The 12,195-nt window shown below is 40.9% G+C and overlaps 1 protein-coding gene across 1 annotated transcript in view; it reads right to left on the bottom strand.

The window, feature by feature from the left end:
- The window catches only part of ift74 (intraflagellar transport 74), a 104,315-nt gene that overhangs the window by 16,242 nt on the left and 75,878 nt on the right, over nucleotides 1–12,195 (bottom strand). Inside the window, exons 14-17 of the mRNA XM_041186345.1 lie at nucleotides 10,612–10,709; nucleotides 8,625–8,751; nucleotides 4,156–4,319; nucleotides 3,237–3,362 (exon numbers count right to left, since the gene is read on the bottom strand). Coding sequence (XP_041042279.1) covers nucleotides 3,237–3,362; nucleotides 4,156–4,319; nucleotides 8,625–8,751; nucleotides 10,612–10,709 — 515 coding nt within the window. The remainder of the gene's footprint in view (nucleotides 1–3,236; nucleotides 3,363–4,155; nucleotides 4,320–8,624; nucleotides 8,752–10,611; nucleotides 10,710–12,195) is intronic.

Below are 12,195 nucleotides of genomic sequence, written 5' to 3'. Positions count from 1 at the left end.
ATACACTGACACATGTACATAACGTGCTCATTTATTAAACAAACATGCATCTAGGGTATGTTGTGACGGTTTTGTGTGTGAAGTCGCATTAAGGTTTTAGTGTGATTAAGATACAAGTTGCAGCCCATGTACATGTTAAGCATGTCAAGGCTACACAGAAGCTTTGGTGAAGTCAAAGAGTAACGGGGTTAATTCTCCGATGCCATCAGGGAGCAGCTTTCCATTTGCAGCTCATGAACGCCACAGAATTGGGCATGTTGACATGACACTTGGCACTGAACTTCCAATTCAACAGGAGAGAATGAGTTTTCACTAAGATACTGTACTTTAAACATCAGAGTGGCTCATTACTGCCCTAAAATTAATGAATTTGATCCCATGACAAATTTCCTGTGGTCTTCTGTGGTGCAACTTGTCATTCAAGTGACCGCCCATTTAAAATGGGTGCAGGGAGTCCTCTATTATACTGTCAGCCGCAGAACTGCAAACCTTGAAGCTAAGGTTGTGCACTTTTTGCAATTTGGATTTTGCTCTGCTGTTTGGGAGTCGTCATACTGAAATTCCTGCATTATTAAGAGAGTAATAACTTTTGTGGCTCCTTGCTGCTGTTTGTCAGTTATTCCGGACTTTGGCTGACAACCGCAGCACCAGCAGTAAATCGTCAATCTCAGCTACAATACACAGCACAGCATGACCTTCCACTAGGCTTGCCAACAACGGTTGCCCTGGATTTGGAGGGAGGAAGAGGACATTCAGTGGAGGGGAACAAAGACAGGCACTTGGTGCCCATTCACAATCAGCCCAGGGACTGCATTGTCTGATCCAGGCTAAGCCAATACCTGAAGAATGTCTGAAGGTAGCTGCTTTCACTCTCTCCACCTCAGCAACAACATTGTCACTAAGCTGTATCATTTGCTGAAGGCTGATCTACACACAAGATGCAGCAAAGAATAAGTATGCCTGCTGCATTAACAGTCCCATTGCATTGAATAGTTACACCATAGGGATCTGTAGGAAACTATAAATGCCTAAAAGTTGCTCTTAAAATGCACTCTTAAATGTTCCTGCTGGACTCTGGGAAACCAAAGAGTTAAGGATAAGATATATAGGTACTTCCAAGGCCCCAGTGTGGGAATAAACGTGCTTTCATAGCTAGCATCTGGTTTCAATTACAGACTGGAACTAAGCACACCAAGGCTGGTCAAGGTTGAACAGAGAATAATGTTTTGCTGACCAGGAGAAATAAAAGGGTGCCTAGAGTGGTTAGCTTTATCTTTCTTATCCCCCTGTTGGCTAAGTGAAGTGAGGGGTTCCTTCCTAATAGGTATTATGGGTTCCCATTATGGGCTGTCTTGCAAGTAATTTAAGTTAAGCAAAGTGAACAGTTTTTAAACTAACAGGCAGATTGGGTTTTTCTCATGTATTGTCAAATTTATTTATTACAAGTGATTGGCTTGTGCCTGTCTAACATACTATTATCAAATGAGGTAATCCTTAAAAGGTACATTGTTCCGACTGGCCAAAGATATGAACAGTATACCTTCTAATTTTTCTTTGTTTGCATGCAGCCTGTTTATTGCACCATGTGGTACAGTCAAGATTGCTGCAGTGCTGTGCACATTTTAGAGAGGGAGTGTCGGATCTGCAAGGCCTGTTTAGTGTGCCGTGCAGTACATTCCAGGTTGCTGTATGGCTGCATGCTCGTGCAGCTTAGAGGGATGTTGTCTGTCATCCCTTTAATATAGCTGACGGCAATTTAATTTGGGTATAATTTTATTCCTTGAAAAAATAGTACAATGCACTCAAAGTTATGTATGAAATTCTTCTACATTTCAGATCCCCAAATGACAGATATTTGGATAAATTGATCAATGTAATGCGGGGGTTTTCAACCTTGGCTTCCTAACCCTAAGGAGTCTGCTTGATCATCATATTTCTGCCTGTCAGCAGATTTTTGCACTGTTCTGTGTTGAATTGACTTAATAGCATATTATTTCAGTTGCTGAATAACTAAACACATATTTTCTGCAATGAAAAAAGTTACTTCCCTTTGGATTGCTGATACTGTCTATTGGAAAAAATATTTGCATTGAGTCCTAAGGAGTGTGTCAATATTTGCAGGGAACCCCATCACAGAAAAGCCTGAAAGCCACAAGTGTAGTGAAAATGATCTGCTGACTAAAAACATTGGGCCGTAATGCAGATGGAGTGGCAATTCAGTCAGATTGCCACTCCACTCAAAATTACTTACCTGGAAATCCAGGAGATTCTATCTCGACCGACCTTCCGACTCAGGCCAAGTGAGATCTGTGTCGTGCATTATGCTCCCAGGGCCTACAGTCAAGGGTAGTTCAGTTACAGGCAAAGTAAGCCACGCCCCATTTTTTTACAGCACTAGCTGCTGTAATCCAGACAAGTTTAATGGTCCAGCCAAGTTTAAAAGGTCTTTGATAAGCCAGGGAGATTTGTGTAAGGTGTAGGTTGGGGGCTGGGCTAGGCCTGGGGGCGGGTGCAGATTTGGGCCAGTGGGCAGCAGTCGGGGGGGGGGGGAAAGAGAGAGAGAAAGTTGGGGTGTTGGGGGTAGTCCTGTGGAGAGGGGGGAGGGGGGAAGAAGATAGTCCTCTGGTGATTGTGGCAGGGGGATGGTGGGGTGGGTGGTAAAGGGACATGGGCAGCAGTCGGTCAAGGGGGTTGGAGTCAGGATGTTGTGGGTAGTCATGTGGGGGGGGAAATGGTGAGATAGTCCTGTGCAACCGGGTGGCACTGACCCGGGGGGGGGGGGTGGAGGAGAGTCTTGTGGGGAGGTAGGGGGACTACCATGAGGAGGTCAGGGAGATCAGTACAACAGTTACCCAGAAACTGCAAGTGGTTTTAATTTTTCTAAGTTCATCTAAGTAACTATTGCTGTAACAGTCAGAACTATTCAAAGTTCACGATTTAAATCACATTTGCTCAGAGAAAGTTTGAACTTCCCAGGCAATTGCCTTGCAATTCTTACCTGGAAACTTCCAGAGAGGTTCCCCAACGCATTTTTGGACTGCCCTGGAGCTCGGAAGTTATAGCCTAATGTTTTGTTTATGTTTTATCAACAGACATTACTTTAACCAAATTAAGATATAAAATAATCACCAGATTCGCAAGTTAAACAGTAAACACTTCCAGTCAGAAAAATTATTTACAATCCATCTGTACATCATGGTGCTATGTAGTCTAAGACATTTAACAAATAGTCCCACCTGTGCATGGGTCTCATTTTCCTGTAGCTGCATCTTCAGAGTATCGTACTCCTTTGAGACTTGCTGCATGACCTTCTTAAAGATGTTTCTGCGTTGTGTTAGTGTCACTTTCTCCTCCTGAAGTTTCTGGGTAACAGGTAGAATGAAAATCGTAGGTTCATCATTCCGGATAAATCAACAAATTGCTCGAGTGCAAAAAAAATCCCGGTCAGAATGATCATGAGGAAAAATACTGCTAATCATGGATTAGGCTAGAGTTTTTAAGGTGGTGTATTATTTGAGATCAGGAGTAGAAATCGAATCCAGAGACCAGGTGATGTGACAGACAAGATGGGGATTAATTTGATGTTGATCACCTAATTGAATGAGGTGATGGAACAAGGCTCTTTACCAAGATTAGATGCAGGGAAGTTAGTTTTGTTTTTCAGAGTGTCAGCAATTGTACATCAGGATGGTAAAGGAAAATTTATTGCAATCATAAGAGATAGCTTTTGCAAAGGGGTCAAAGGAGTGGCTCGTGTCAGAAAAGGAAGACAATGATTGATTTTTTTTTCAATAAAACTGTTCACGAACATTTCATAATGATTTACAGAAGTCACAGACGCAATTGATACTGGACACACAAAAAACAGCAAAGAATAATCAAAGACCATTTTGCTTCATTGGCGTAAAAGGATACTTTTACAAGGCTCCAGCCTGAACATGGAGCTTCATTAGATGAGAGCTAAGAAATAAATAGGGTTAATTCTGTAACCCATGCTCCCACTTTGTGAGGTTCATTCAAGGAGTTTTGCCTCACAACATTTAAAATCATAACACCCCAAATATATATTGTTAAAAAACAATTATAGAATGCTTTCCTATTAAGTGTAAAAGCACATCCAGTTAAGGCATTATGGATGATTTCCCCTGCTGTTACCTTCTTTTTCTCCTCTCCAGCAGCTTTTAGTCCATCCAAGTTGCTGTAAGTTTCCAGAGCATCTGTTATCTGCTGAATCTTTTCCTTTAAAGAACTCAGCTCAGCACCAATCTTGCTTTCTAACTGCTCAACTTTCTGAAGGTCCTGTTGGAGCCGTTGGCTCTCTGTGGTTGGATGGAGGAAAGGAAAGAGAAGTCATGTTTTAGATAACTATCCCCCCATCTCCAGACAAGCCAGACAATTATATAGTCACAGCAGCCAACAAAAATAGATGAGATAACATAGAGCACAATTTATTTCACTGGGTCGGTGTGGAGGATAATGTACAAGGTGCAGTGACCTATTCCATCGTTAGGCAAGAATGTCTGCAGAACATTGCTTAAGTTAAAATATCAATCACTTTGGGAAGTCACTCTGTAAAAGTAATTACCATTAGTCTCACCTTACGAAATACTTCATATTCTGAGTTTTTTTTCCCCCAGTTTAAAACGTTTGAGCAATCCACAGGAATTTTTTAAGTTTACTTGCCCAGTATGAAAGAATCCAATTGATGGGTGTGGCAAACCATAAGATGAGGAGTTACAGATCTGGCTGTCGTAGTCCTTCTTTGCAGTATTTTTGAGGTACGGCAGTAAGCTGGGACTATGTATTGCAAAGATCAGCTGATAGATTGATCAAAAACTCTAAATGATTCTAAAAAGAGCTCTTGGATTTTGGAATCTCTTGTTTTAAAGTAATATGTATATCAATCATGATGCTGCTGGTGGTCTTCTTTATTCCCATGTTTCTTCTTTATTTTAAATCTTTTGCTTGCAGGATGCAGTCTGACAATGTTTTCTGAATTCAGAAGGATAGGAGAACATGGTGAGCTGCCCATTTAACCGCTAATGCTAAATATTTCACTAAAAGTGCAACTGTTTAACCACTGGCATACTACTCCCTTTCACAGGACGTAAATATTGGATCATAGGAAATTGATTCTGCCTATAGAAAACTGCACTTTCCAATCTTCAAGAAAGAAGTGACCAAAGCTAAATTTCAACATACTCCAAGATATTTAAAGTATAATTAAGTAAAACATATTTCAGTAATATTAACATCCAGTGAATTAAAATCAGCTAGATTGCTGTTTAGTAATACATTAAATCTTTGGATGGTAATGGAGTACTTGGCTGCCCTGAGAAATTCATCATAATAGTTTGACAGGTCATAACAACATGCTCATGCATGGCCTGGATGCTGGGGAGTCTTCTGACCCAACTCCATAACTAATGGAGTTAAACAGGGCTGCGTACTAGTGCTAGCCTCACTTTAGCAAGTTTTTCTCCACTATGCTCTCCAATGCCTTCATGATCACGACTCTGGCATCAAAATCAGATATTGCATGTACAGGAGGCTGCTCAATGCAAGATGACTCCAGGCAAGGATCAAGGTCTTCAAGGGCATACTTTGTGATTTCCTGTTTGCCAGTGACTGTGCAGTACCTGCTGGTTCGGAGCTGGACATGCAACGTAGCATGGACTTATTCTCCAATGCATGGCACAGCTTTGGCCTTATGATCAGCATGAAGAAACTGGCTGATGCTCCAGGAAAGCCCCATCTCGAGCCCAATGTTTCAGTCCATGACCAGAACCTGTCAGCAATGAATAAGTTCACTCATCTTAGCAGCGCACTCTTGAATTGTCTATATTGACAGTGAGACACATGCAAGAATTGCCAAAGCAATTGCAGCCTTTGGCAGACTTCAAACATTGGTCTGGGAACTAAGAGGAGTAAGTCTGCCTACCAAATTAAGAATCTACAGAGCACTGCTTCTGCCCACTCTGCTGGATGCATGCGAAACATGGATTGTGTACCAGCAACATGCCAAGAAACTCAACTGCTTTCACTTGAGTTGCCTTCGAAAGCTTCTGAAGATTAGATGGCAGGACAAAGTGCCAGACACTGAGGTGCTCTCACCTGGGCTGGCAAGCCAACCATCAATACCATATTGAGAGAGTCACAACTGGACTTGGGCTGATCATGTGGCCAAAATGCCTGACACTCACTTAGCAAAGTGAATCTTCAATGGTGAGCTTGGATCTGGGGTGCACTCTCATGGTGGCCAAAGAAAGTGCTAAAAGGCCACTCTGAAGGCTTCATTTAGAAGTTTTGATATTGACATCAAGTCCTGGGAGAAGCTCGCTCAGGATCACTGCACCTTGCACAACCAACAAACTTTGTGACCTCCTTCCGAAGCAAGCACATACCTGAGGTACAGAGAAAACACAAGGAGACAAAATCCCAAACCAGCAACTCGTCCAAAACTCAATCGTCTGTGGTATCCTGTTCTATTTGAGCAGAACCTTCCGTGCAGATCAGCCTTAGCAGTCACCTACTTACCCACTGGAACCCTAGCAAACACCCCAGATAATGAATACATCTCGAGGGACGAACAAGAACAGGTAGTTCCATTCGAAGTAAATCCTTCTACATTGCAATATTGTTCTGAAACCTCTATTAATTTTGCTATTCCTTTCCAAAAAATTTACTTCAATATCCCCAAAGATGCACAAAATGATTTACTGATACTTTAACCAAGTGCTGAAGGTTAAAATATTGGGCAGTCTTTACATTTGTCCTTGAAATGTCAAATATGAGAATCAGCAAGTTAAGCAGTTCTTACCCAGTGCTCTAAATGCCAAAAGATTACCACACCCCTAATGTCTAGAAAGAAAGGAAGCAAAAATAAGAAACTCTGTAGCATTCTACTTCTTGCTCAGTAACAAATTTCATTAAACAGTCTTTGGTCTCTAAACTGTGGTAAAGCAAGAAGCAGGAAGAGGATACAGTCCAGTTCCTTCTGATAGGACATTAGGGGTCAAACCTTTCAGACTGTACTCTTTGGAGTAATGTATTAACTTGAGCAGACTCTTGACTATCTTGTGGAAAGCTGCTGTATAGTAAATCTGTTTATCTACTTCAGTTTCCTCCTTTTCATAGTTAGTACAAAAATATATCACATTTTATTAATGATGTAAAACTTGAAACAGAGGAAAAGAACATTAAACCACTGTTCAAGGATTTTACTGAAGTCAGATACTAAACCACATAAAACTCATATCAGCAAGCCTCTAACAGTACTTTTTAGCTTTCTAAACAAAAATTGACTGAAAATATTAAATGTGCTAACACTCTTTTGCATCATACTATAAAATTATCATCCATGCAGCAGACTGTTACACTTGTAAAGTATTTTGTATCTAAAAAATTTAAGTCTGGCCTACAGTAATGTTAACAGATTATTAAGGCCGGGCTCAAGAAGGAAATCCTGAACAACAATACAAGTGTCAGTGGAGTCACTAAATGCTCACAAGAAACTACACCCATCGAGAAAAAGCCGTTTAATGCAGGCACTGAAATTTTCTGCACCATTTGTTCAGCTGACAGTTTCATCAGTATACAGATCTTATCATATTTTGCAACAAGAAAACAGTTTATTTTTCAGTTACTGAATGCAAGCTATTTCAACAGCAATAACTTGCATTTATACAGCACCCTGAATGTTGAAGTTAGTCCCAAAGTGCTTCAGAGAGAGCAGGGGGTAAAACAATGAATGTCAGGCCAAAGAAGGAGCTATTATGAGGAGTTGAAACTTGGTCAACAAAGTGGATTTTAATGAGAGTCGTAAATGAGCAGAGGGAAGCAATTTAGGGAGAGAATTGCAGAGTATGGAAACTAGGTTGAAGGCTGGATACACAAAAGGCGAAAGTTAGATCAACAAACGGTCTAGGGAGACATTAATGATAGAGAAAGGAAGGGACAAGGCGATGAAGCAATCCAAATACTAGGATTTTAAAAGCACTCACTCTCAGGAGACTAGTGCTGCTGGCAAAGCTAGCATTTACTGGCCAATCCTATGCTATGCCACAACAGAAGGCCACTAAAGAGTCAACCATGTTGGCTTGGGACTGGAGTCACATACAGACCAGGCTGGGTAAAGGCAGCATGCTTTCTTTCCCTAAGGGCATGGTAAACCTATTGGATTTTTATGACGATCCGAAAGCTTCACGGTAACCTTTAATGGTACCGCTGAAAAAGAAAATGAATTCAGGCATTGACATGGTGGATATCGAATTGTTTTCTAAAGGTGCAGGGGCAGGAAGAAAGTCATGGTAAAGATGCTCTGGATCTTGGTACGAATGGAACTAAGTGAGGTAAGTCACCAAGATTGAAGAATGTAGGAGGGTTATTGAAGGGACATGGAGCATTCGGTCATGTCAAATGTGGCAGAGAGGTCAAGGACGATGAGGGTAATCCACCCTGGTCACACTCACAGAGCATATCATTCACATTTTTTATTTGAGCTGTTTTGATGCTATGGACAATAACTTGACTGAAATATTGCACGGTCAATATACTTCAAGCTGAATCTTATTCTAAATGTATAAAATCATTGCTAAGGGGGCATATATTTTAATATTTCTTACCATCTGTCAAACCCTTAGCAGTCGTCTGGGATTTCTGCATTTCAGTTTCCTTGAAATTCAGGTCCTCTTGCATGGACTTCAGTTCATGTGCAGTTATCGAGGAGATCTGTCTCATTCGGTTCATATTCTGCATTGCACCATGGAAATGGATTAAACATTGCTAAAATATATTGACTCTTTGTCTGCACATCCCAAAAAACTGTTATAAAAAATGTGGGATTCTTGATGCAAAAAAATCAAAAGTGGCCCCAGTAAGAATATGAGGTTAGAGAAATAACAAAAACCAATATTTAAACAGATAATGACAAATGATATTCCGGTGGGAATTTTGAACAGTTTCTACTATTCTTTTTACAACAATATTTTACGGTTGTACTGGAAATCAAAAATGCTGTACAATTATTTCAATTTTGTTGTTTCAGCAGGTGTTAAAAAGTAATTTATGCTTTACGATGAAGCACACTTGTTTTATAATTCCCCTCTTCTTACAACAATGTTCCCTGGTCAACGTGTTAAATGGCAGAATGCTCAGCTCCCTAAAATTGCTATTTCACCCAACAAAGCCATTTATTTTCCAACAGTAGTACACTGAAGCATTTCTTTCATATGCTGTAGAGAAAGCCATCAATAGAAAGGTTAGTGTAGGATCATCTCATTTTAAAAAATGAATTCGCAGGATGTGGACATCGCTGGCTAGGCCAGCATTTATTGCCCATCCCTAATTGCCCTTGAGAAAATGGTAGTGAGCTAACTGAATGGCTTGCAGTTAACAGTCAGCCACATTGCTGTGTGTCTGGAGTCACATGTAGGCCAGACTGGATAAGGACAGCAGATTTCCTTCCTTAAAGGAAATTAATGAACTAGATGGGTTTTTACGACAATCAACAATGGTTATCATTAGGCTTTCAACTGCAGATTTTTAATTAATTCAAATTTCACCATCTGCCATAGTGGGTTTCGAATCCGGGTCCCGAGATCATTACCCTGGGTCTCTGGAGTATGAGTTCAGTGACAATACCATTACACCATACCCTCTACATGATGTTGCAAGAATACTGGCTATTGTATTGATAAATTTAAACTCTAAAGACACTGAACATAGCATAATTTACTACTTATTACTGTTTTAACATACTGAACTATTATAGATGTGTACTGGTGATAGAGAATGAAGGTCCACTTTTATATAAAAACATTAGGCACCACAGCGACACTGAAATCCATGGCTATGGCATTCTCCACTACTCCGTCACTGAGCTACACTACCAGCAGGGAAGAACTCTGATATAATAAAATACAGGAAAAAAACTGCAGGTGCTGGAGATTTGGAAAAAAACCCAGAAAATGCAGGAAAATCTCAGCAGGTTTGGCAGCATCTGTGGCGAGAGAAACAGAGTTAATGTTTCGAGTCCAATATGACTCTTCTTAGGAATTTGGGACAAGGACTGGATTTCCTTCTCAAGGTGCTCCAGTTGATTCTGACCATATTTCCGATTCGAGGGTCATTTACAAACAGTAGGCAGGCTCCCTGACCTCTGCTGCTGAGTCACAGCAGCTTAAGGCCAGAGACTTACTGCAGCAGGAGATGCAAACAGGTGGCCAGGGACTGCTTACTGAAAAAAAAAGGTTGAAAATTTCTAATTTCAAGAATGGGGCGTATGCACAACCCCATTATCACATTACCCTGATATTGCATCATCAATTATTGGAGTGAAGAGAGAATGGGAGCTCTCCCTGCAGATCTCTGAATAGATAGTCAGCGTTCCGAGAATACAAATGGTGAAAATCAGAGTGGAGTAAGTGTTCCCTAATATGCCTGATACATTTTTTTGGTTAGGTGCAGTTTACCCTGGGAATAGCTCCTGGAAACTAGTATGGATACAGTACACCACATTTCCAAATTGTTACCTGGCTCTGACTCCTGAGTTTGGCCAAAAATTGGGTGGGAGGCAGAAGAGATAAGCCCATTTTTTCTGACTGAACTTACCCTGCTTGTGTGCTCTAGAAGGGCTACAATACTAGCCTCAAGCTGCGTCTTCCGTTCCAACTCTTGGTTTTTGATATCTTCATAGGTATCCAGGAATGCTTGAAAAACAAATTATGCCAAAATATGTGACATTTTAATACATTTCATTTATCATCCTCTGATTGCACTCTAAAGAAGATCATAACTCTAAATTCTCTTAAGTTCTAACAGTCTAAGGTCATATTAACATTGCAAAATCTGACCTTGTGCACTACATTCCTATTTTGCCTGATTTTTTGAAGGTGCTTCAAAGCAGGAAAGGTAGGTGTTGCTACAGCATGTAAAACCCAATGAAAAGCAAAAAAACATTGGTAGTTTGGTAGTACAGAACTTGAGTATTGCTGAAAAAAAGAGACATGTCTAAGCTTTGCGTCTTGCATTCATCAGGGCATTCGCAAGAATACCAATATAAGGAGGGGGGAAAAAACAATTTATACTGTATGTGAAGAGAGTGCTAATTGGTTGGAAACTGGCGTTGCCATGGAAATGCTCTTGACTTTGTGCATGGTTTCAATTTTGGTGTGCCTTTATCCCAATTCAAAGAGGAAGAGGTATTAGCTGAGTTTGAATTCCTCTACTCCCAACTGTCCTGCCACAAACCAGCGTTCACTGAAGATGCTGAATCCTTGAAAGTGCACCTAGCTGATCTAGCGCGTGCAAATTGCGGGGTTCTGAACGACCTGTCTGACTTTCACATGCAACGCGAACTCCTTTGTGTTGCGAAGCCTTAAGACCAACCCAGACATACACATCAGCAAACGTGATAAAGGGATAGGAATAGTCAACCTTAACAGGTGTGACTAAATCAACAAAATGCCCACCATTCTTAATGACAGGTCCAAATTCGTATCCATTGGGCCTGCCCTCAACATGACCGGACAGCCTTGCTCGAAAGTAAGCTAAAAAAAAACACTTGCTGGACTTGTGTAAGCGCAATGAGCTACTGTGTGATATATATGACTGGGTTTGTCCTCACAGTTTGCTACATCTGAATATGTATGGGTTGCCCAAAACGCACAAAAGTGATGCTCCTCTATGTCCCATCTTAGCAATAACCGGTTCTGCACAACATGAATTGGCCAAATAGTTGGGTGAATTGTTGCAACCAGTTTTGACCAAGTTTTCCACATATGCTGTAAAGGAGTCCTTCACATTTGCGAAGGCCATACAGGACTTGCAACCATGGCAATGCTGGGTCCATGTTCTGATTTGACATTGCTAGCCTATTCACCAATGTTCCACTTAAGGAAGCCATAGGTATTTGCGCTGCAGCACTATATCACGGCGATCTAGACCCGCCACTATTGCATGAATCAGTATTCATTAAACTTATGAACTCGGCAACTTGTGCAGCTGAGTTCAGTTTGAATGACACTATGTATGCCCAAATAGATGGTGTTGCCATGGGATCCTCTCTAGGCCCAGCTCTCACAAACGTGTTTGTTGGGTTCCATGAGAAACGTGTCTTCGATGGAATGACACCTAACCTCCTACCTCTCGCATACTTCTGATAAGTGGATGATACGTTTACTATATTTAAGTAAG

This window comes from Carcharodon carcharias, chromosome 4 (genome assembly GCF_017639515.1).
Source record: "Carcharodon carcharias isolate sCarCar2 chromosome 4, sCarCar2.pri, whole genome shotgun sequence".
NCBI lineage: Eukaryota > Metazoa > Chordata > Chondrichthyes > Lamniformes > Lamnidae > Carcharodon > Carcharodon carcharias.
Note: the sequence above shows the minus strand (reverse complement) of the source record. Positions and strands in the feature narration are given on the sequence as shown.